General features: G+C 38.5%; 1 protein-coding gene across 1 annotated transcript in view; it reads right to left on the reverse strand.

Annotated features, from left to right (window-relative positions):
- The window catches only part of RNF168 (ring finger protein 168), a 39,789-nt gene extending 17,523 nt beyond the window's left edge, over nt 1-22,266 (reverse strand). The window contains exons 1-4 of the mRNA XM_045502465.1: nt 21,910-22,266; nt 21,240-21,576; nt 4,902-4,978; nt 2,342-2,521 (exon numbers count right to left, since the gene is read on the reverse strand). Coding sequence (XP_045358421.1) covers nt 2,342-2,521; nt 4,902-4,978; nt 21,240-21,540 — 558 coding nt within the window. The 5' untranslated portion in view covers nt 21,541-21,576; nt 21,910-22,266. The remainder of the gene's footprint in view (nt 1-2,341; nt 2,522-4,901; nt 4,979-21,239; nt 21,577-21,909) is intronic.

Below are 22,266 nucleotides of genomic sequence, written 5' to 3' on the forward strand. Positions count from 1 at the left end.
ATTGGTCTACATTAATTGCATTTTTACTCTACATTAAAAGCACAAAGGGCATGATATTACTAATATCCATTTTTCTAATGAATGGCTTCATATAATTATAGCTACCTTAATCTATAGGGGAAAATTGTGGCTATGCCTGGAATATAAGCTAATTTTATGTAAAGATAATTTCATTGGGGATTTAAGAACATACCAATATCATAAATATTTACTTGCTGTTACCAGTCTCATAATATTCTTACTACACTACTGGAAAAATTAATATAATTGGTGGTGGTAGACATTTGGTTTTGGACCACAAACTTTTCCAAGTAAACCCAAGAATTTTTTAATTTTTTTTAACGTTATTTTTGACACAGAGACAGGGCGTGAGCAGGGGAAGGATACAGAGGGAGACACAGAATCTGAAGCAGGTTCCAGGCTCTGAGCTATCAGCACAGAGCCTGATGTGGGGCTTGAACCCCCAAACCATGAGATCATGACCTGAGCCGAAGTCAGATTCTTTTTTTTTTTTTTACATTTATTTTTTTGATAGACAGAGAGAGAGAGAGAGACAGAGAGAGAGAGACAGAGCACAAGTGGGGGAGGGGCAGAGAGAGACGGAGACACAGAATCTGAAGCAGGCTCTGAGCTGCCAGCACAGAGCCCAACGCAGGGCTCAAACTCACAAACCGTGAGATCATGACCGGAGCTGAAGTCGGACGCTTAACAGAATAAGCCACCCAGGTGCCCCCAAAGTCAGATTCTTAACCGACAGAGCCACTCAGGCACCCCAAGAATTCTTCTAAAATATCAACAGTTCCACTCTTACAATCCCTGTTAAAAACAAGAGGGATCATAACAAGATTCTTAAAAGACAGGTAAAGATAACCCCAGATTCTCCTCTTTGATGTATTTTCTTACTGATCTCATTTGTTATTCTCCTGGTCAATGTCTTTAATTTCCTAATTATGTATGTTTTTAAAACTATTCTACTATAATTTTAAAAGAAAAAATATATTAAAAAGAGTATATAATCTAAAACTTGGATACACTAATAGGGCACCTGGGTGGCTCAGCCCAGTAAGTATCTGACTTCGGCTGAGTTTGAGCCCCGCATCAGGCTTTCTGCTGTCACAGCAGAGCCTGCTTCAGATCCTCTGTCCCCCACCCTCTGCCCCTCCTCCACTCACGCTCTCTCTCAAAAATTAATAAACATTTTAAAAAAATAAAATAAAATAAAACTTGGGTACATTATTATGAACAGTGGGCCTCTCAAAAAAAAAAAATCACAGTTCTGGATATACTTCCTTTTGGTAATTATATTTTAGGATATTTGTTGTTTGAAAGCAGAGGAATTATTTTTAGAGGCTCTGAAACCCAAAGGCACATCTGACTTCCCTAGATGCCTCTGGGAATGGTACTCCCTAAATCCTATCCCCAGAGATTCTGATTCAGTAGATTTAGAAACGGTATGGGAATTTGTATTTTAAAAGAACCCCAAATGAATTCTGCCACCTTCTTTCAAATCACTAGATCTCACTATACCCTCAAGTCTTACAGTATGGTTTTATCATCTTTTCTTCTATTCATTTTTCCTAAGGCAATAATTTAACTACAGCAAGGTAATAAAATTCATGCCTACTGTAGTATTTAAAGCTTTAATGTGCTTCACTCCCAAAAAGTGATTTACATCCATAGAATGGAATATTCTGCCACTCTTAAAAAAAAAATTACATAAGACTGTGTAGTTACACTGGGGCGCCTGGGTGCCCCAGTGTCAGTTGGTTAAGTGTCTGACTTCATTTCAGGTCATGATCTCACAGTTCATGAGTTTGAGCCCCACATCGGGCTCTGTGCTGACAGCTCAGAGCCTGGAGCCTGCTTCAGATTCTGTTTCCCTCTCTCTTTGCCCCTCCCTCAATTGCACTCTGTGTGTCTCTTTCTCAAAAATAAACATTAAAAAAATTAAAAAGACTGTGTAGTTACATAAAATCTCTAAGACATATCAAGTGAAAAAAGACAAAAAGAACAGTGTGCTTGATACATCCTTTTTAGGTGAATAAGAAAAAATAATAAACTGTTAATAGTGCTAACCTCTGGGGAAAGAGACTGATGGAACAGGAATGGGCATATAGATGTGGAAGGGGAGAGAGGAAGCTTTCCTATATATTCTGAATTTACTAACATACTAGGAAGAATACTTCAATCAGAGCAAATATATAACAACATGCAAAAAAACAAAAACAAAAAAAATGTGTTTTGCTTTTAAGTAGAGCAAATGTCAGAAAAACTTCCTCAGATCTTTGAAAACCACGCAAAGCAACAGGAACGTACTTCAAAGTACTCTCCTAAAACTTACAATATTAATGCTTAGCTTTCTTGCTAGTTCTTCATCACTTTTCAGTTGTTCTTCCATCTCTCTTCGCCTCTTTTCTGCCTGTTGTTTTTCCTCCTCTTCTTCCTCTGCCAATAATCTCTGTATGTATGCTTCGCTGGCTTTGTTTTCTTCTTCCTCACTGGCTCGTCGCTCTGCTTCCACCTTAAAAAAATAATTAATAAAGAACACTTCTCTGAACTTTTGATTATACTTGCAATATTTCTCTTTTCTTAAAAGCAATTATTTTTCTTTTCTTTTCTAGAGAGAGAGAGTACAAGCTGGGGAGAGGGGCAGAGAGAGGGAGAGAATCTTGAGCAAGCTCCAGTCTCAGAGCATGGCAAAAGACAAGAACAGACATTTCACTCCCCCAAAATTATAAAAATGTCCCTTAATTATATGAAAAGATAATCTTTCTCATAATAAGAGAAATAACAATTAAATCTACACTGAAATAGGACTTCCAGCTTCCAGTAATGATAGAGCAAAACACTGGTAGAAGATATCTTCCAACAAAAACCGACTTTAAAACCTGGACATTATACTGGGGCACCTGGGTGGCTCAGCTGGTTAAGCGTCAACTTCAGCTCAGGTCACGATCTCACAGTTCATGAGTTTAAGCCCTGCATCAGGCTCTGTGCTGAAAGCTCAGAGCCTGGAGCCTGCTTTGGATTCTGTGTCTCCCCTCTCTCTCTGGCCCTTCCCCACTTGTGCTTTGTCTCCCTTCCTCTCTCAAAAATAAACAAACATTAAAAACAAAAAACAAAAAACCTGGGCATGATAAGCAATTACCAAAGGAACTGGAGAGTGAACATAATCAGACAAACTGCTCCTCCTGGCTTCAAGCCTAGAGCTGACATAATCTGACACTGGTGGAAACTGACCCCACACTTAGAGTCACTTGATATTCTAAAAGGTTCAGAGAGAATTTACTGGGGAAAAGATGCTCATTACAATATATGGGGGTAGAATATACAATATCTGTATGAGTAAAAAATGAATCTCAACTCTACCTCATGTCATACTCAAAAACTAATGGAATTGATTATATATCAAAACATAAGAACTAAAACAAATTCCAGAAGAAATTTTCGTGACCTTGGGTTAAGCAAAGTTATCGAGCTATATACCTAAAATAAGTAAATTTTCCTATACTGAAATTTACCATAGATAAATTCTACCTCAACAAAGGTTTTTTTTAAAGAAACACTATGCCAATACCATTCTCATACATCAGATTAGCAAAAATTCAAAAGCCTGAAGTACTCTATTTTTCTTTCAAAATTTTTAACGTTTATTTGAGAGAGAGAGAGCCCACACGAGAGCAGGGGAGGGGCAGAAAGAGAAAGGGAGACACAGAATCTGAAGCAGGCTACAGGCTCTGAGCTCTCAGCACAGAGCCCAATGTGGGTCTCAAACTCATGAACTGTGAGATCATGACCTGAGCCAAAGAAAGCCTGACAGTACTCTGTTGACAAGTGTGTTTCTAAACAGGTACTCTCATTGGGAATACAAAATGTACCCCAATCAAAGAGAATTTGACAGTTCTAACAAATCTATATATCATTTACCTTTTAACCTGGCAATCTCATATCTAGAAATCTGCCCTGAAGATATACTTCTAATAATATTAAAATATACATGCACAGTATTGCAGTACTATATGTAATTAGAAAATATATAGTATGCAATATTTAATAAATGAGCAGTTATATATATGTTTACTCTTATAAAAGATACCAAAGGAAGGATAAACTACCCAGTGATAAAATTAGTTATCTACAAGGTGGGTGGACACAGGGTGGATAAGATACAAGAGGGAGTTATTCTGAGAGTAACTTTTATGTAATTTTTATGTTTGGGTGCATGTTAATATTCTACACATTCAGGGGCACCTGGGTGGCTCAGTCAGTTAAGCATCTGACTTCGGTTCAGGTCAGGATCTTGCAGTTCATGGGTTCAAGCCCCGTGTCAGGCTCTATGCTGACAGCTCAGAGCCTGGAGCCTGCTTCAGATTCTGTGTCTCCCTCTTTCTCTGCCCCCTCCTGCTCACGCGCACGTGCTCTCTCTTTCACAAAAATAAATATTAAAAAAAATTATTTTTAAGATAAGGAAGGGAAAATGAAAAAAAAATCACTATCACATAAGAGTACCAATTATATATAAATAAAGTAAAGCTACTTTCTACCTATTTTAAACATGTAAAAAATAAAGCTTTTAAAGTACACTAAAATTAATTTTATTACAATATGTATTATTTACATAGGCACATAAAACTGTATGTAAAATCTAAACTTGAAAACACAGCAGAGAATTTTTCCAAAAAAGAATAACCATTTAGGGCACCTGGGTGGCTCAGTTGGTTAAATGCCCGACTCTTGGTTTGGGCTCAGGTCATGATCTCATGGTTTGTTAAGATCGAGCCACATGTTGGGCTCCACGCTGACAGCCTAGAGCCTGCGTGGGATATTCTCTCTCTCTGCTCCTCCCTCTAAAAGTAAATAAATAAACTTAAAAACAAAAAAGGTAACTATTTAGCACCTACCTTGCTTATCTCCTCTTCATATTCTCTTCTCAATTCCCCAGGTTTACTTAATAAGCGAACTGGCTGATAGTCATCAACTGTTAGAGATCAAGGAAGAAAACAATATTATAGGCAACAAAGAATTTTATGGCTAGCTTTGGTCTTTCATTAAACCTATATTAACCTGAAAATGTGATATTAAATGTACAATTATTAACAGTTATAGCAGTATCTTCTCTACAGAATTCCATTTTAAAAGAAAAGTCCATAGATTTTCTGGTTCAAAATGGCACATAAGTACATATACTTAACTCCTGTCCTAGAATCTGTTAAAATAACAGTGAAAGCAGTTTTAAAAAGTAATCCTACAACAGCAAAGAGATTAGGGGAAGGGTCCATCAGTAAAAAAGAAACTTTAATAAATTTCTACAAAATGGGAGGCTGATATAAAAGAGGTGACTTATATAGCAGAATGAAGAAAAATGCAACCCTTGGAAGTGCGAGACCTGCCCCATATACCTGAAAGGCAGCTCAGGCTCAAAACCACAATGCATAATAGAGACCAGAATGAATGAGTGTAGGACAGGAAATTCAAAGTTTATAATCTGTTAAATCAGAATACTTGGTTGGTAGGCATTTCTTCCTAGATATTAAGTGTACATATCACAAACAAAAGTTATTTTTTAAAGAAACTAAATTGTCTGGACAGAGCCAGTGCAGCTAATATGAGAGGTGATGACCAAGAGCAAAGCCCTCTAAAATTTGGCACTCAGGGACAGCAAAGCATAATGGCCAGGTTTAACCTCAAACATTATCTGCCAGTCACCAATGCCAATGTATGCACAAGGAGTTTTATTCTAGGGCCTCACTTTTTTTTTTTTTTTTCAACGTTTATTTATTTTTGGGACAGAGAGAGACAGAGCATGAACGGGGGAGGGGCAGAGAGAGAGGGAGACACAGAATCGGAAACAGGCTCCAGGCTCTGAGCCATCAGCCCAGAGCCCGACGCGGGGCTCGAACTCGCGGGGCTCGAACTCACGGACCGCGAGATCGTGACCTGGCTGAAGTCGGACGCTTAACCGACTGCGCCACCCAGGCGCCCCTAGGGCCTCACTTTTAAATATGAAAGCAAAACCAAGAATCCTCAGACATTTCAAACAAATCTACAGGACTACAGAAACACTAAGATGCAAAGAAGGAAAAAATAATCTTGAGTTGAATCCAGAAAAAGAGAACACAACTGCTTATTTACAGGAGCAGCTGTTACTCAACTCCAGCTGACTACTGCCACCAGGAAACTTAGGTCTGTCTTTGTTATATTTTCTGATTTTTTCAAGACAATCCAGAAATCTATATGTTAGTGTAAAATCTCTAAATTTTAAATGTTGGCACTGAATGGGTAACAGAAAACATGTCTGTAGCCTTTACATGGCTTGCAGGCCAGTAGTTTGCAAATTCTGCAACAGAGGAACTAAAAACAGTAATGCAACTCTATTACCAGTAGCAAAGAAGTATACTAAATTCTTATTTTAGCTGCTGACGAGGATTCATCTGAGACAATACAGTGGGAAATACAGGAGAGAGAAGTGTAAGGCTCCTGAAAAATTAGTAGGGGTTATAAACAAAGCGCAAGAAGCCAGGAGGGACAGCACTTTAATTATAGCATTTCTAATAAAGGAGACACGGTATGTGTAGAGAGGTAGTGTAATATCAGATGTGACAGCTTAGGTGGTGGGCACACTTTTTCTGTAAAGGGCAAGATAATAAATATTTTATGCTTTGTGGGCAATGCAGCCTTTGTTGCAGTAATTCAACTCTTGCCACTGTAAGCGCAAAAGGAATCATTGACATAGATGAGTACAGTGCCTCTGTTCTAAAAACACTTCATTTACAAAAAGAGATGTGGGCCAAATTTGGCCTGTGGATGACAAAGTTCTCAGAAATTGTGTGTGTGTGTGTGTGCGCACACATAAACGCACATGTGCGGTGGTGTGGTGAACATTAAACAATTGTAGGCAACTGGAAAAGGAAAACTGTTTCCTTTTATCATTAAAGGAGTTCACTTAATAAAGAATAAAAATAGCCAGAATATTATGAAAATTAAAAGACAACCCATAGAATGGAGGAAAATATTTGCAAATCATAGATCTGATAAGGCATTAATATCGAGAATATACAAAGAACTCCAACAACTGAACAACACAAAACAAGCTCAGTTAAAAACATGGGCAAAGGACTTCAGATTTTTTTTTTCCAAAAAATATGCAAATGGCCAACAAGCACATTAAAAGATGCTCAATATCACTAGTCATTAGGGAAATGCAAATCAAAACCACAAAGAGATACCACTTCATACCCATTAGGGTGGCTATTATAAAACAAAATAGTAAGTGTTGACAAGCAGATGAGGAAACTGAAATCCTGGTGCACTGCTGGTGGAAATGTAAAATGGTACAGCCCCTATGGAAAACAATACGGTGGTTGCTCAAAAGAATTAAACAGAATTACCATAGGACCCAGGAATTCCTTTCTGGGTACACAGTCAAAAGAGTTGAAAGCAGGAACTCAGATACTTGTACACCAATGTTCACGGCAGCATTATTCACAACAGCCAAAAGTGGAAGTAATCCAAGCATTTATCAACAGATAAATGGATAAATAAAATGTGGTAAATACATACAATGGAATATTATTGTCATAAAATGGAAGCCAATTCTGATACACGCTATAACAAGGATGAACCATGAAGATACTATGCTAAGTGAAATAAGTCAGACACAATAGGACAAACACCCACTATAATGTTACTTACACAAGATACCTGGAGTACTCAACTCTGACATAAGTAGAATGGTGGATGCCAGGGGTTAGAGGAAGGGGGAATTGGGAAATTATTGTTTAATGGGTACAGTTTCAATTGGAGAAGATGAAAAAGTTCTAGAGATGGATGGTGATGGTTGCACACCAATGTGACTGTACTCAATGCTGCTGAACTGTACACTTAAAAATAATTAAAACGGTAAATTTTCTGTTATCTGTATTTTACCACACACACACAAAAAAAAAAAAAACCCAGTAACAAGAAGAAGCAAAACTTCTGTTAAAAAGAAAACCACGGAATGATGGCTTGTTTCCTTCCACTTAGAGAGTCACATGCTCTTTGTGGTCATTTTGTAGAATAAAGACCATCTTGGATAATCACCCATTGTTAACCTTGTGTGGCAACATTGGATTTTTACTTAAAGATTTAAAATGGCTTTTCAGGGAGCACCTGGATGGCTCAGTCGGTAGAGTGTCCAACTCGACTTTGGCTCAAGTCATAATCCCAGGGTGGTGGGATCAAGACCCATGTGGGGCTCTGCGCTGAGTGTGGAGCCTGCTTGAGATTCTCTCTCTCTCTCTCTCTCTCTCTCTCTCTCTCTCCCTCTTGCCCCTCTTCCCTGCTTGTGTGCTCTCTCCTCTAAAATAAAATAATAAATAAATAATAAATAAATAAATAAATAAATAATAGTAAAATGGCTTTGGAATAAACACAAAAAAAGAAAAGAAAAAAGAAAAACACAGAGTAGCCATAATGGAGCCACTAAAGGTCCCACATCAGTAAATCAAGATTTAATATCTAACCTAACTTCAGCTTCAACCCCCTCAAACGTAACCTTTAACTACCCAAACTGTAATTTCCTGTAGGCAGTATCCTGAGAGACCCCTTCCTTCTTAGGAGGACAACTTTGCCTAAACACTGCAGTCCTTGCTAATAAATTGTGGTGTTCTTTAAAATTTTTTTAATGTTTATTTTTTATTGAGAAGAGAGAGAGTGCACATGCGTGAGAACGCGCAGGGGAGGGGCAGAGAGAGAGAGGGAGAACAGAATCTGAAGCAGGCTCCAGGCTCTGAGCTGTCAGCATAGAGCCCAATACAGGGCTTGAACTCATAGACGGTGAAATCATGACTTAAGCAGATTTCAGACACTTAACTGACTGAGCCACCCAGGCACCCCTGGTTTTTTTGTTTGTTTGTTTAATGCCTCTTCTCTGCCTTTCCTTTCCTGCAGCTCAGTGGAGCTCTCCACTGTTGGTTAGATGAGATGCTGCCTGATTCATGAATCATTTAATAAAGTCAATTAGATCTTCAAATTTACTTGATTTAATTTTTTTAAATGCTTCTGTATGACAAACATCACAAAATTAAAAACAAACAACAAACTGGGAGAAGTTATTTGCAAATACATAAATCAATAGAGATTTAATGTCCAGAATATAACAAGAACTTTTACAGATTAAGAAAAACACACTACATTAATAGGCAAAGAAACATACAATTTACAAAAGATGCTTAACTACTCTATAGTAAGCAGAGAGAACTGTAATTTAAAAAACAAAACAAAACAGAGGTGCCTGGGTGGCTCAATCGATTAGGTGGCTGACTTCAGCTCAGGTCATACATGATCTCACGGTTCGCAGGTTCGAGCCCCACATCAAGCTGTCTGCTGTCAGCTCTCTCTGCCCCTCCCCAACTTGTGCATGCTCCCTCTCTCAAAAAGAGGAAAAAAAAAAACCAGGGAACTACTGAGACTTTTAAAGTTTACTGATTTGTATACAAGGTAAATCTAAACTGAGATCAGTAACTTTCTCAACCAAAGACACAACAAATTAAAATTGTCATAATAGGCTTCTAACGTCCAGGTGCAATTATTTGCTATTTCTTAGTTTCTAAGTATATGACGAATTTGAAAAAAATCAGTTTTATGGGCTAAAACTAGACTATGACAGTCAATTTTTGCCATCTGTTGGAAATAACTTATCAACACTATGCAATTTTGGTTAACTCAAATTTCTGTTGTGACGCACTCAAATGTTCCCACTGCACTTAATATTGCTGTCTTACAGTGAGTGTTCTTCCTGAGCAGCCAAGATTCATTAAAGGAATTTTATCCCCATACTCTTTATTTTGAAAGAAAAATCCACATTAATCAAAGAACTGAATGTCCAATACTGGACCAAACCCAAAAATCATAATAAACCTAACGAACAATTAATTAACCTGTTTATACAAATATTTTTTCATCACTCTATTTGACTCTGCTCACATCTTCATGGAAATAAAGTTTTCTTCTCCTAATTAAATTTGTTCAGCCAATCTTCCTCTGAAGCCTGTAGGGTTCCTTGACTCTTCCTAGTTTCTAGTGGTTTACCAGCAATCTCCAGTGTTCACTGGCTTGTAGATGCGTCATTCCAACTCTGTCTTCACACAGTGTTCTCACTGTGGGTTTACTGTGTGTCTGTCTCTGTGTGCAAATTTTCCCTTTTAGAGAGGACACCAGTCATAATGGCTTAGAACCCACACTAACGACCTTAACTTGACTACCTCTATAGACGCTATTTCCAAATAAGGTCTGAAGTATTAGGGGCCAGGACTTCAACATATCTTTTGAGGAGACACAATTCAACATATAACAATGTGTAAATTGTCTTCACTGAAAAACTATAAAACATTACTGAGAGAAATTAGAGAAGATCCAAATAAATGGAGAAAGAGACTATTTTCATGGGTACAAGGGCTCTATGTTAAGATGTCAATTCTCCCCAAATTGATCTAAAAATTCAACACAACCCAAATCAACTCCCACTATGCTTTTGGTAGAAATTGACAGGTTGATTAAAATCTACATGAAAATAGAAAGGACCTAGAATATCCAAACATGAAAAATAATTACAAAGTTGGAGAATTATCACTACGCGACTTCAAGACTTTCTATATAGCCACAGTAATCAACAGTGTGAGATTTTTTTTTCTTATAAAGTCTTTTCTAAAACTTTTTTAACGTTTATTTATTTTTGAGAGAGAGAAAGCAAGAGGGAGAAAGAGAGAGAGGGAGAGGGGCAGAGAGAGAGGGAGACACAGGATCCAAAGCAGGCTCTGCGCTGACAGCAGAGAGTCTAATCCAGGGCTTGAACTCACGAATCGTGAGATCATGACCTGGTGCTGAAGTTGGACCCTTAACCGACTGAGCACCCAGGTGCCCCTCAACAGTGTAATTTTAACATTAAAATCAACAAATCAACCAAACAGGCTTGTAAGAAAAGTCTTTTCAACAAAGGTACAGGAGTAAGCGATATCCACACAGGAAAAAATTAACCTCAACCCCTATCTCACACAATATTCACAACATTTAGAATGGTCCATAGACCTAAACAGAAAAGCTAAAACTATAAAGCTTTTATTTATTTATTTATTTATTTATTTATTTATTTATTTATTTTATTTTATTTTATTTTATTTTTTTTAACGTTTATTTATTTTTGAGAGACAGACAGAAACAGAGCAGGAGCGGTGGAGGGGCAGAGAGAGGGAGATACAGAATCCAAAGTAGGCTCTAGGCTCTGAGCTGTCAGCACAGAGTCCTATGTGGGGTTTGAAGCCATGAACTGTGAGATCACGACCTGAGCCAAAGCTGGACACTTAACCAACTGAGCCACCCAGGTGTCCCTAAAACTATAAAGCTTTTAGAAAAAACATAGAAATATTTTTATATTACTACAGAAGATAAAGTTTTCAGAACACAGAAAGTAATAATCATAAAAGGAAAAGTTTATTAATTAGACTTCATGAAAATTAAAAATTTTAGCTCAACAGGGCACCTAGCTGGTTGATTCAGTGGAGTATGCAACTCTTGATCTCAAGGCTGTGAGTGGAGCCCCACATTAGGTGTAGAGTTTACCTTAAAAAATAGATAAATAAAATCTTTTAAAAATGTTTTCAGCTCATCAAGAAGACACCATTAAGAAAATGAATAAGCAAGACACAGCCTGTAAGAAAATATTCACAAAACAACTTGCAAAGTACTGGTATCCAAAATATATAAAGAACTCCTACAACTTAATAATACAAAGATAAACCTGAGGCAAAAAATTCAGACAGACACTTAATAATGGAAGATACATAAATCATCAATAAACAATGAAGATTCAACATCATTAGTCACCAGGAAAATGCTAATTAAAACTACAATGAGATACGACTACAAATCTATCAGTACGGTTAGATAGGTAACACCAAATGTTGATGAGCATGTTGTAAATGAACTAAACGTGTCACCTCCTAAATTCTATGTTGAAACTTTAATCTAACTGGATAGTATTTGGAGGTAGAAACTTTGGGAGGTAATTAGGTCAGAAGGGTAGACCCCTCCTGACTGGGATTAGTGCCCTTACAGGAGGCTAATAAGCTTAGCTAGCTTTCCACCAGGTAAAGCCATAACCAGGAAGAGGGCTCCCACAAAGAACTAACTCAGACAGTAACTTGATCTTAGACTTCCTAGCTTCCAGAACTGTAAAAAAATAAATTTCTGTTTAAGCCACCTCGTCTATATACTTCATTATAGCAGCCCAAACTAAGACAGATGTGCAGAAACCAGAATTTGCAAACACTGTTGCTGGTATTAGACAATACAACCATTCTGGAAAATGATAGGTTTTTATATAACTAAGCATATACCTGCTCTAAGCAATTTTACTCCTAAGTATTTACCCAAGAAAAACTGAAAACATATGACCACAAAAAAAAAAAAAAATTATAAGAATCTTCACAGCAACTTTTTAAAAAAATTTTTAAAAAATATTTATTCATTTTTGGAAGACAGAGAGAGACATAGCACAAGCAGGGGTGGGCGGAGAGAGAGGCAGACACAGAATCCAAAGCAGGTTCCAGGCTCCAACCTATCAGCACAGAGCCTGACACGGGGCTCCAACTCACGAACCGCAAGATCATGACCTGAGCTGATGTCGGACGTTCAACTGACAGAGCCAAGCAGGCGCCCCCTTTTTTTTTCTTTTTAATTTTTTTTTTAATAACAGCAACTTTATTCATAAGAGCCAAAACCTGGAAATAGCTGGGACACCATAAACTGGAGAACCACCAACAAAGTATAATACAGTCAAATGATAGAATGATATTTAAAAATAAAAAGAAATTGGGGTGCCTGGGTGGCTCAGTTGGTTAAATGTCTGACTTTAGCTCAGGTTGTGATCTCATAGCTCGTGAGTTCGAGCCCCACATCAGGCTCTGTGCTGGCAGCTCAGAGCCTGGAGCCTGCTTTGGATTCTGTGTCTCTCTCTCTCTGCACCAATCCCGCTCACACACTGTCTCTGTCTCTCTCAAAAATAAGCAAACATTAAAAAACAAAAATTTTTTTAAATAAAAAGAAATAAATTACTAGTACCCACAACAAAGATGAATCTCAAATATTATTATACTAAGTAAAAGAATCTTACACTAAAGAATATACAGGGCATGATTACTACTGTGGGTTGAATTGTATCCCCCAAAAAGATACGTTGAAATTCTAATCCCTGTACTCAGAACGGGACCTTATTGGGAAATACTTGTTGTAAACATAATTGAGTTCATACTGGAGTAGGGTGGGCCCTTAATAAAGGAGAGGGACACAGAGAAGAGACAGCAATGTGAAGACAGACACAGCAGGAGAATGCCATATGGCTATGGAGGCAGAGATTGGAGTTGTGCAGCAGTAAGCCAAGGAATACCACGGACTGTCAACAACACCCAGAAACTAAAAGAAAGGCATGTAACAGATTCCCCTCTAGAACCTTCAAGAGAACACGTTCCTGTTGACATCTTGATTTTGGGCCTTTTAGCCTCCAGAACTATGGGAAAATAAATTTCTGTTAAGCCACCCAGTTTGTGGTACTTTGTTATGTCAACTCTTGTACATTAACAGAATTCCATTTATATGAAGTTCTGGAAAAGGCAAAACTCATCTATGGTGGGGAAAAATAAAAACACTGGTTGACTTGAGGGTAGGGGAAAGATTAACTGGAAAGGACATGACAGTACTTTCAAGGGTAATGGTAATATTCTGTATTTTTATAAGAGTTCATGTTACAAAAGGTTATACCTATGTGAACACTCAATGAAGGCACGATTAAGATTTGCACATTACAAGGGCACCTGGGTGGCTCAGTCGGTTAAGGATCCCACTCTTGGTTTCAGCTCAGGTCATGATCTCACGGTTCATGAGTTCAAGCCCTACATCAGGCTCTGTGCTGACAGTGCAGAGCCTGCTTGGGATTCTCTCTTTCCCTCTCTCTCTCTCTGCCCCTCCCCTGCTCTCTCTCTCTCTCAAAATAAATAAATGAACTTAAAAAAAAAAAAAGACTTGCATATTATATGTAAATTAATATTAAAAGAAAAGTTACAAACTAACATTGATCTTCAAAATATGTATGCTTACATATTTAAGAGAAAGTGAAATAAATGAAAAAATAAAAAAGACTGACATGAATAGATGAAAGAGCTGTGACACAGTAAAATATTCTCATATCTGGTTACGGGTACATGAAAGTTCACTATAAAATGCTTTCAACTTTTCTATATGTTTAAAATCTTTCATAATAAAATGCTGAAAATAGTAAGTATACTACCAAAATTTCTTTGAGAAAAAATAAAAGGAAGAAAGACCAAATGTTGGCAAGAATGTGGTGCAACTACAACTCTCATACACTACTGTCAGGAGTATAAATTGGTAAAAGCCACTTGGAAAACTGGCAATATCTCCTAAGGCTTACCCTACCTGTAGCACCCACCAAGGGGTAGTCTTAGGCTTTACTAAACATTCAGACTCCAAAAATGACCACAGGACCACATTTGGCATCAATCTAAGAACATGAGAGCAAGGAAGCCAGATATCCTTTCTCCACAGCAGCAAACATTTCTTATGGCAACAATACAGGCACAGGCTCCCCACAAGGAACATGCTCAGTTACAATGGTCACTATGCTAGAGGAGCACAAAGCACAATATCCCAATCAGTATTTATAATTCCCTCCAACAGGGAAGCAATTTGTCAACTGGGGATAATTTTTCTCATTAAGCAATGTTGCCTAGTAAACATTAACATTCTTATCCTCAGGTTTAGGGGAAACAAAACTAGAAATTTAATCAAAGGATGGATTCTCATCTAGCACGTAAAGGATTTATTTTCACTCATACGCCGAATTCCATTCTTTTGCACTCTCCCAAAAATAAATATTAAAAAAATATGTAAGTATAAAAATATTCATGGTAGCACTATTCATAACAGCCTAAAATGCCTAATGTAAATGGACATAAAATTTTTCATTGCTTTTACTATTTAATATCCACACAACATAGTACCATACAGCAAAGAAAATAAAGAAACCCCAATCACATGGACCAATCTCACCAATATAATGGTGAGCTAAAGATACAAGATTCCTTTTTTTAAAAAAAAATTTTTTTAATTTTTATTTTTTTAAATTGTTTTTTAACGTTTTATTTTATTTTTGAGACAGAGAGAGACAGAGTATGAACAGGGGAGGGGCAGAGAGAGAGGGAGACACAGAATCGGAAGCAGGCTCCAGGCTCTGAGCCATCAGCCCAGAGCCCAACGCAGGGCTCTAACTCACGGACCGTGAGATCATGACCTGAACCGAAGTCGGACGCTTAACTGACTGAGCCACCCAGGCGCCCCCCAAAAAAATTTTTTTAACGTTTATTTATTTTTGAGAGACAAAGAGAGCATGAGCGGGGGACACAGAATTCAAAGCAGGCTCCCGGCTGAGCTGTCGGCACAGAGCCCGATGCAGGGCTGTAACTCACGAACACAAGATCATGACCTGAGCCAAAGTCGGATGCTTAACTGACTGAGCCACCCAGGCACCCCACAAGATACCATTTTTTAAAAGGTTCAGAAATAGGTAAAAGCAATCTACGATGTTACACATCACAATAGTATTTACAGGAATGGCGAGCGAACAGAGACTGCAAGGGGGCCACAAGGAGGACTTAGGAGTTTTGGGAAAGTTCTAGGTCTTGACCGGAATGCTGGTTACATATACATTTTCACTTTGAAAATTCACTGAACTGCAAATTTATGATTTATATACTTCTGTATATACGTTACATTTCAAAAAAATTTACATGAAAAACAAAGAAGGATCAGCTTCCAGAACAGTAAAGTGAGGAGATCTGCAGACCTGTTTTTCAATCGGAGAAAGGTATAAATCACTGGTCATATAAAATGCCTTGAAATTGCCCTACAAGCATACAGCAAAGAAATACTTCCAAAATTTTTTTTACTATATCTCAGTAAGAAAAGTGAGAATCTGTGGCACTTGAGCCATATAAGAGGGAGGCTGTGCCAAGGCAGGGCTCCCAGTCTCCCCAGCTCCTGGTGAAGAGCTACAGCAACCCTTCAGGAGGAACAAACTGCCAGCATTTATCCTTTCCAGCTCACTGTTGCCGAGACTGAATTCCAGGTGAGTGGACCTGAGAGACTGTGGACTACCTTCCTCTATCCACTTCCCACTCACAGAAGGGAAACATGACCCCAGGCACAGCAGGTAGAGAATACTAGGGCCCCATCACCCTCATCACAACTCACTCATAGGGCAAAGGTTCTAGGGCAGGCAAGCCAAGAAGACTGGAGGCTACTATGTCTGCCTACTAGCCTATTCACAAAGAGAGAAGTAAGCCATCGTCTCTGCTTCCTGCTCTAGAGCAGTGACTCAGATTTTTGCCCAGGGAAAGAGGCAGGCCGTAAGAACCGAGAGCTCCAAAGATCTCCCTCAAAGAAAATGACTTTATATAGAAGAGAATGTGGAGAATTTCAAGCATAAGGGCATTCTTGAAAATAACATCAGTTTTAGTGGTAAAGCACTTAAGGCTGATGGAGTGCTGCCAACAAAATGGCAGAACAGGCAGTTCCAAGCTCTCATCCCTCCACAAAAACATTAAAAAACAAGCAGAAACTATCAGCGCCAATATTGTCAGAACTCTGGAAAACAATCAAAGGTTAACAGCAGCCAAGAAAATGATGAACCAAGAAAAAGGCAACTTCAAAATAGTAGGAAAGTTTTGTGGCAGTTTTACTCTCTCCCCACCTCCTCCTCAGTACAGTGGCAGTCTTGAAGAAGGAAATCCACATTCCCAGAATGGGACACTGGTCCCTGGTTCTGGAGGAGGTGCAGCAGACCCAAGGCAAGACACATGTTTGGAAGACATGTGAGAAGACTCCAAACTTTCACCTTGGGCTGATCCCTAGGCTCAGTATAAGCCTGGCTAAGTGTTGAAGGTCCAAACTTCATCTTGGTCTGATCCCTAGGCTCAGGGCAAGCCTGGCTAAGTGCTGAAGGACCATCTTGGCACTGAGCCCATGTTCCAAGACAAAAAGGCACTTTTTTGTTTCATTTCTTTTTGTTGTTGTTTTTTAGCTCCTGAAATTCAAGGAAATCTGTCAAAACACTAACTGAGCACAAGTTAAGGCACAGAGACTTAGGTGACCATACACAAGGAGGTATAGTCCTTGCAAAAACAGTTTGGGAAAGTTAGCAAACCAATGAACTGTTACAGCTTTCAACAATAAAAAAAAAAAAAAAAAAAGGTAAACTCTGGGGAAAGGGAAGAATCTGACTTTCAGGGTCACCATACTGTAATATTCAAATGTCCAATATTCTAAAACAAATAAACAAACAAACAAACAAAAAACACAAGGCATACAAGGAAACAAGAAAGAGTATGGATGATTCATAGGAACAAAATAAATTAACAGAAACCATTCTTGGGGAAGTCCAGACATCAGACTTACTAGTTAAAAACTTTAAAACAGCCATCTTATCAACAAATGGCACTAGGAATGCTGGATATCCACATGTAAAAAAAAAAAATGAAATTAAACCCTTACCCTGTATCATATAAAAAAACTTAACTCAAAGCAGATTAAAGACCTAAAACTATGAAGTTCCTAGAAGAAAACAGGGAAAAAACTCCATGATATTGAAACTTAGCAATGATTTGTTGGATATGACACCAAACCACAAACAACAAAAGCAAAAATAGACATATAGGACTATATCAAACTACATAATCAGAGTTAAATGGCAACCTATGGAATGGGAGAAAATATTTGCAAATCATACCTGATAAGGAGTTAACATCCAGAATAAATAAAGAACACCATCAACTCAACAACAAAAAATAAATAAACCAATTAAAAATAAGCAAAGGACTAGAATAAACATCTCTCCACAGAAGATATATAAATGGCCAATAAACACATGAAAAGATGTTCAACATCATCAGTCATTAGGGAAATGAAAATCAAAACCACAATGAGATAGCATCTCATACTCATTAGGATGGCTTTATCTAAAAAAAAAACAAAAAAACAAAAAAACAAAAAAAAAAACAGAAAGTAAGAGTAGCAAAGTGTTGACAAGAATGTGGAAAAACGAGGGGGGGATTTAAAAAAAAAAAAAGAATGTGGAAAAATGAAAGAGTCCTTGCATACTGCTGGTGGGAATGTAAAACAGTGCAGTTGCTATGGAAAAGAGTATGGCAGTTCCTCAAAAAAATCCATATAGTTAGCATATGACCCAGCAATTCCTTTCTGGGTACATACTGAAAGGAGTTGAAAGCAAGAACTTAAAAAATATTTGTATCCAATGTTCACAGCAGCATTACTCACAACAGCCAAAAGGTAGAAGTAACCCAAGCGTCCACTGATGAATAAACAAAATGTGGTAAATACATTCAATGGAATATTATTTAGCCATAGAAAGGACTGAAATTCTAACACATGCTACAACATGGATGAACCTTGAAGACATTTAAGTGAAATAAACCAGATAGAAAAGGACAAATACTTACTATGATATCTAAAATGGTCAAATTCAGAGACAGAAAGTAGAATTATGGTTAAAAGGACTGGAAGGAGAAGGAACTGGGGAGTTATTGTTTAATGGGTATGGAGTTTCAGTTTGGGAAGATGAAACTGGTCTGGAGATGGATGGTGGTGATGGTTGTAAACCAGTGTGACCGTACTTAACGGCACTGAAGTGTACACTTAAAAACAACAGGAATCGGGAGCACTTGGGTGGCTCAGCTGGTTGGGTGTCTAACTTTGGCTCAGGTCATGATCTCACAGTTGGTGAGTTTGAGCCCCACATCAGGCTTACTGCTGTCAGCGCAGAGCCCACTTCAGATCCTGTTCCCCTCTCTCGGCCCCTCCTCTGCTTGTGTTCCCTCAAAAATAAATCTTAAAAAAAAAAAAAAAAAGTGGGAATTGTAAATTTGTTATGCATACTTTACCACAATTAAAAAGACACAGATACTAAGATACCACTTCACACCTACTAGGATGGCTATTTAAAAAAACAACCAAAAAACCAGAAAATAAGTGTTGGTGAGGGTGTGGAGAAACTGGAACCATTATACATTGCAGGTGAGAATGCAAAATGGCACAGCACCAGGGAAAAGTTTAGCAGTTCGTCAAAAAGCTAAACCTAGAATTACTATATGATCCAGCACTTCCACTCCTAGGTACATACACAAAAGAACTGGAAAGATATTCAAATACTTATACATGAATATTCATATCAGCACTACTTCAAATAGACAAAAAGTGAAAACAACTCAAATGTCCATCAGTGGATGAAGAGATAAACAAAATATAATCCATAAAATGAAAAATTATCCGGATCTAAAAAGGAATGAAATACTGATATATGTCACAACTGTGAATAACCTTGGAAACATTTAACTGAAAGAAACCAGACACAACAGATCATATATTGTATGAATGCATTTATATGAAATATCTAGAACAAGCAAATTCATAGAGACAGAGTAAATAAAAACTGGGGGTGGAGGGGTGGGGAAGGAGAAGAATGTAGGGTTTTTGCTTAATGGTTAAAGAATCTGGGTGATGACAATGTTCATAGCAGCACTATCAACGACAGCCAAAGTATGGAAAGAGCCCAAACGTCCATTGATGGATGAATGGATAAAGAAGATGTGGTATATATACACAGTGGAGTATTACTCAGCAATCAAAAAGAATGAAATCTTGTCATTTGCAACTGTGTGGATGGAACTAGAGGGTATTATGCTAAGTGAAATTAGCCAGTCAGAGAAAGACAAATATCATATGACTTCACTCATATGAGGAATTTAAGAGACAAAACAGATGAACATAAAGGAAGGGAAGCAAAAATAATATAAAAACAGGGAGGGGGACAAAACATAAGAGACTCTTAAATATAGAGAACAAACAGAGGGTTACTGAAGGGGTTGTGGGAGGGGGGGATGGGCTAAACGGGTAAGGGGCATTAAGGAATCTAGTCCTGAAATCATTGTTGCACTAGATGCTAACTCGAATGTAAATTAAACAATAAATAAATTAAAAAAAAAAAGAATCTGGGTGATGAAAAACTGGAAACATAGTGGTGATGGTTATACACTGTGAAGACAATTTATGCCATTGACCTGTAACTTAAAATGGTTAAAATGGCAAATTTTATGCTATATATATTTTACCACAACTTCAAAAAAACTGATAATAAAATACCAAAACCACTTCACTGTACACTTTCTTTTTAAGTGTTTATTGTCTGGGTTTTTTTATTTTTTGTTTTGTAATCTCTACACCCAACAAGGGGCTCGAACTCATGACCTCAAGAGTTGAGAGTCACAGCCGCAATCTCTATACCCAACAAGGGGCTTGAACTCACGACCTCGAGGGTCGCATCCTCTTCCCACTGAGCCAGCCAGATGCCCCAGAACTGTACAATGTAAATGTATCAATTCTATGTGAATATTAATAAAGTGTAACTACTGTTGAAAACATCATTAAAATGGCAAATTTGTTATACAGATTTACCACAATAAAGGTTAACTCCCCCCAAACAAGGCAAGTACACCAGAGCACAGGCACCTTATTCAAAGCCTAGACAAGAAACTGCATGGCTTATTGATCACCTAAGTGTGCTAGAGTCAAATGTTCAGCTTGGGGCACACAGCTGCTGAGTCTACAGGGTGGAGAGCTTTAAATAAAAATGACTGATCTAGATGGAACTGGTCACTGAAAGCTATTTTATTAGGTTGCATGCTTAAGAGAGGAATTAAATAAATGGAGATGTACAGTCAAGCAGGCTAAAGAAAATACATGAAAGTAAAAGAATCAGCACTACAGCAATCCAGTACCTTCTATACTTCTCATGTTGCTGTACTGACTACTGCTGATCTGTGGATATTTATGTAACTTTCACATGACTGAAGGCTCTATGTGGGCCATTCTTGTGGGTTTGTTTCTTTGTTTTCATTTTTAACACCAATTGAACGCAGCCTGGGCATTATTACAATGAACACAATCTTGCTATCGACTTCAATCAACATTTTGGGGCCCATGCAACCCAAATCGGGGAGAAAAAAATTAGACAAATATTAGTCGGTTTCTTTTTAATCCTTTTCTCAAATGGATTAGTGGTAATTCACTTAAAGAATTTTGAGTTTCACACAACAAACACGCTGGGTTTTACTCACCGATCTCCTCTGATTCCTGCCCAGAGACTCTAAGCTTGCATTCCTTTGGATAGTGTTTTTGGATTATCTCCCACAGTTCCATGTTGACAAGAGAATTTCTTCGGGTGTGATACCGGGTCCACGAAGAGACCCGGCGGCGACAGAAAGGACAGCATAAACTTGCCTTTTCGACAGTGGATTGGAAGCAGGGATTACAGAGCGTGTGGTTACAAGGCAGTGTTATGGGCTCAATTAGGATTTCCACACAGATGCGGCACTGACATTCCGACAAGGAAGGGATGGCGTTTTGAGTCACAGCCATTTTAATATGCTAACAAGGCATATTCAGCATCAGTACCTGAAAGAGAAAGAGTCTCATTTCCGTCCCAACTACGGAGAAAGAGAATTAACAGTTTTGTGTTTAAATATTATGCCCAGCTGTGTATCAGAATTCAGAGACTGGGAACATCACACAGCGTCCCGAAATAAAAAGGCACCCTGTGATCCAGGTAAACAGTACTACCCTGGAAGGCGGCGTATTTGTCCATGTTTCAGACAAACGTCGGGTAAGGAAAGGAACGTTTTCGTCGGGAGACCTAGACATTAACCCAACCTTTGTGAGGGCTGACTGTGGGCTCCAGCTCTCCCGCGCGGCGAGAGGTACGCGCCCAATTGCCCTCCTCCCTCTTACCAGCTGAGGATGCTCCCTTAGCTCAGCACAGCCAAGCCCGACACCGCCCAGGCGCTAAGGTACGGGGCCTCAACTCCGACGAACGCCGTTTCCGCCCAGACGCCGGGCTGCGCGGGAGTAGGACTTCCGTTTTACCGTTGCTGTGGGGGCAAGACGCGAGACCCCACGTTCCAGCTTTCGTGCACCGGGAGCGGTTTCCCAGCGCTCTGAACCCACACTCCCCTTTCCTCGGTCAGCCAAAAAGCCTAATCTTTGCAGTCGTGCTGTAGCAACCCGACGAGGGCTGGTGACGTCACAACTGCTCACCCAAACGGGCCCTCCCACCCAGAGAACAGCCCTAGAGCGGAAACATCTGAC

This window comes from Leopardus geoffroyi, chromosome C2 (assembly GCF_018350155.1).
Source record: "Leopardus geoffroyi isolate Oge1 chromosome C2, O.geoffroyi_Oge1_pat1.0, whole genome shotgun sequence".
NCBI lineage: Eukaryota > Metazoa > Chordata > Mammalia > Carnivora > Felidae > Leopardus > Leopardus geoffroyi.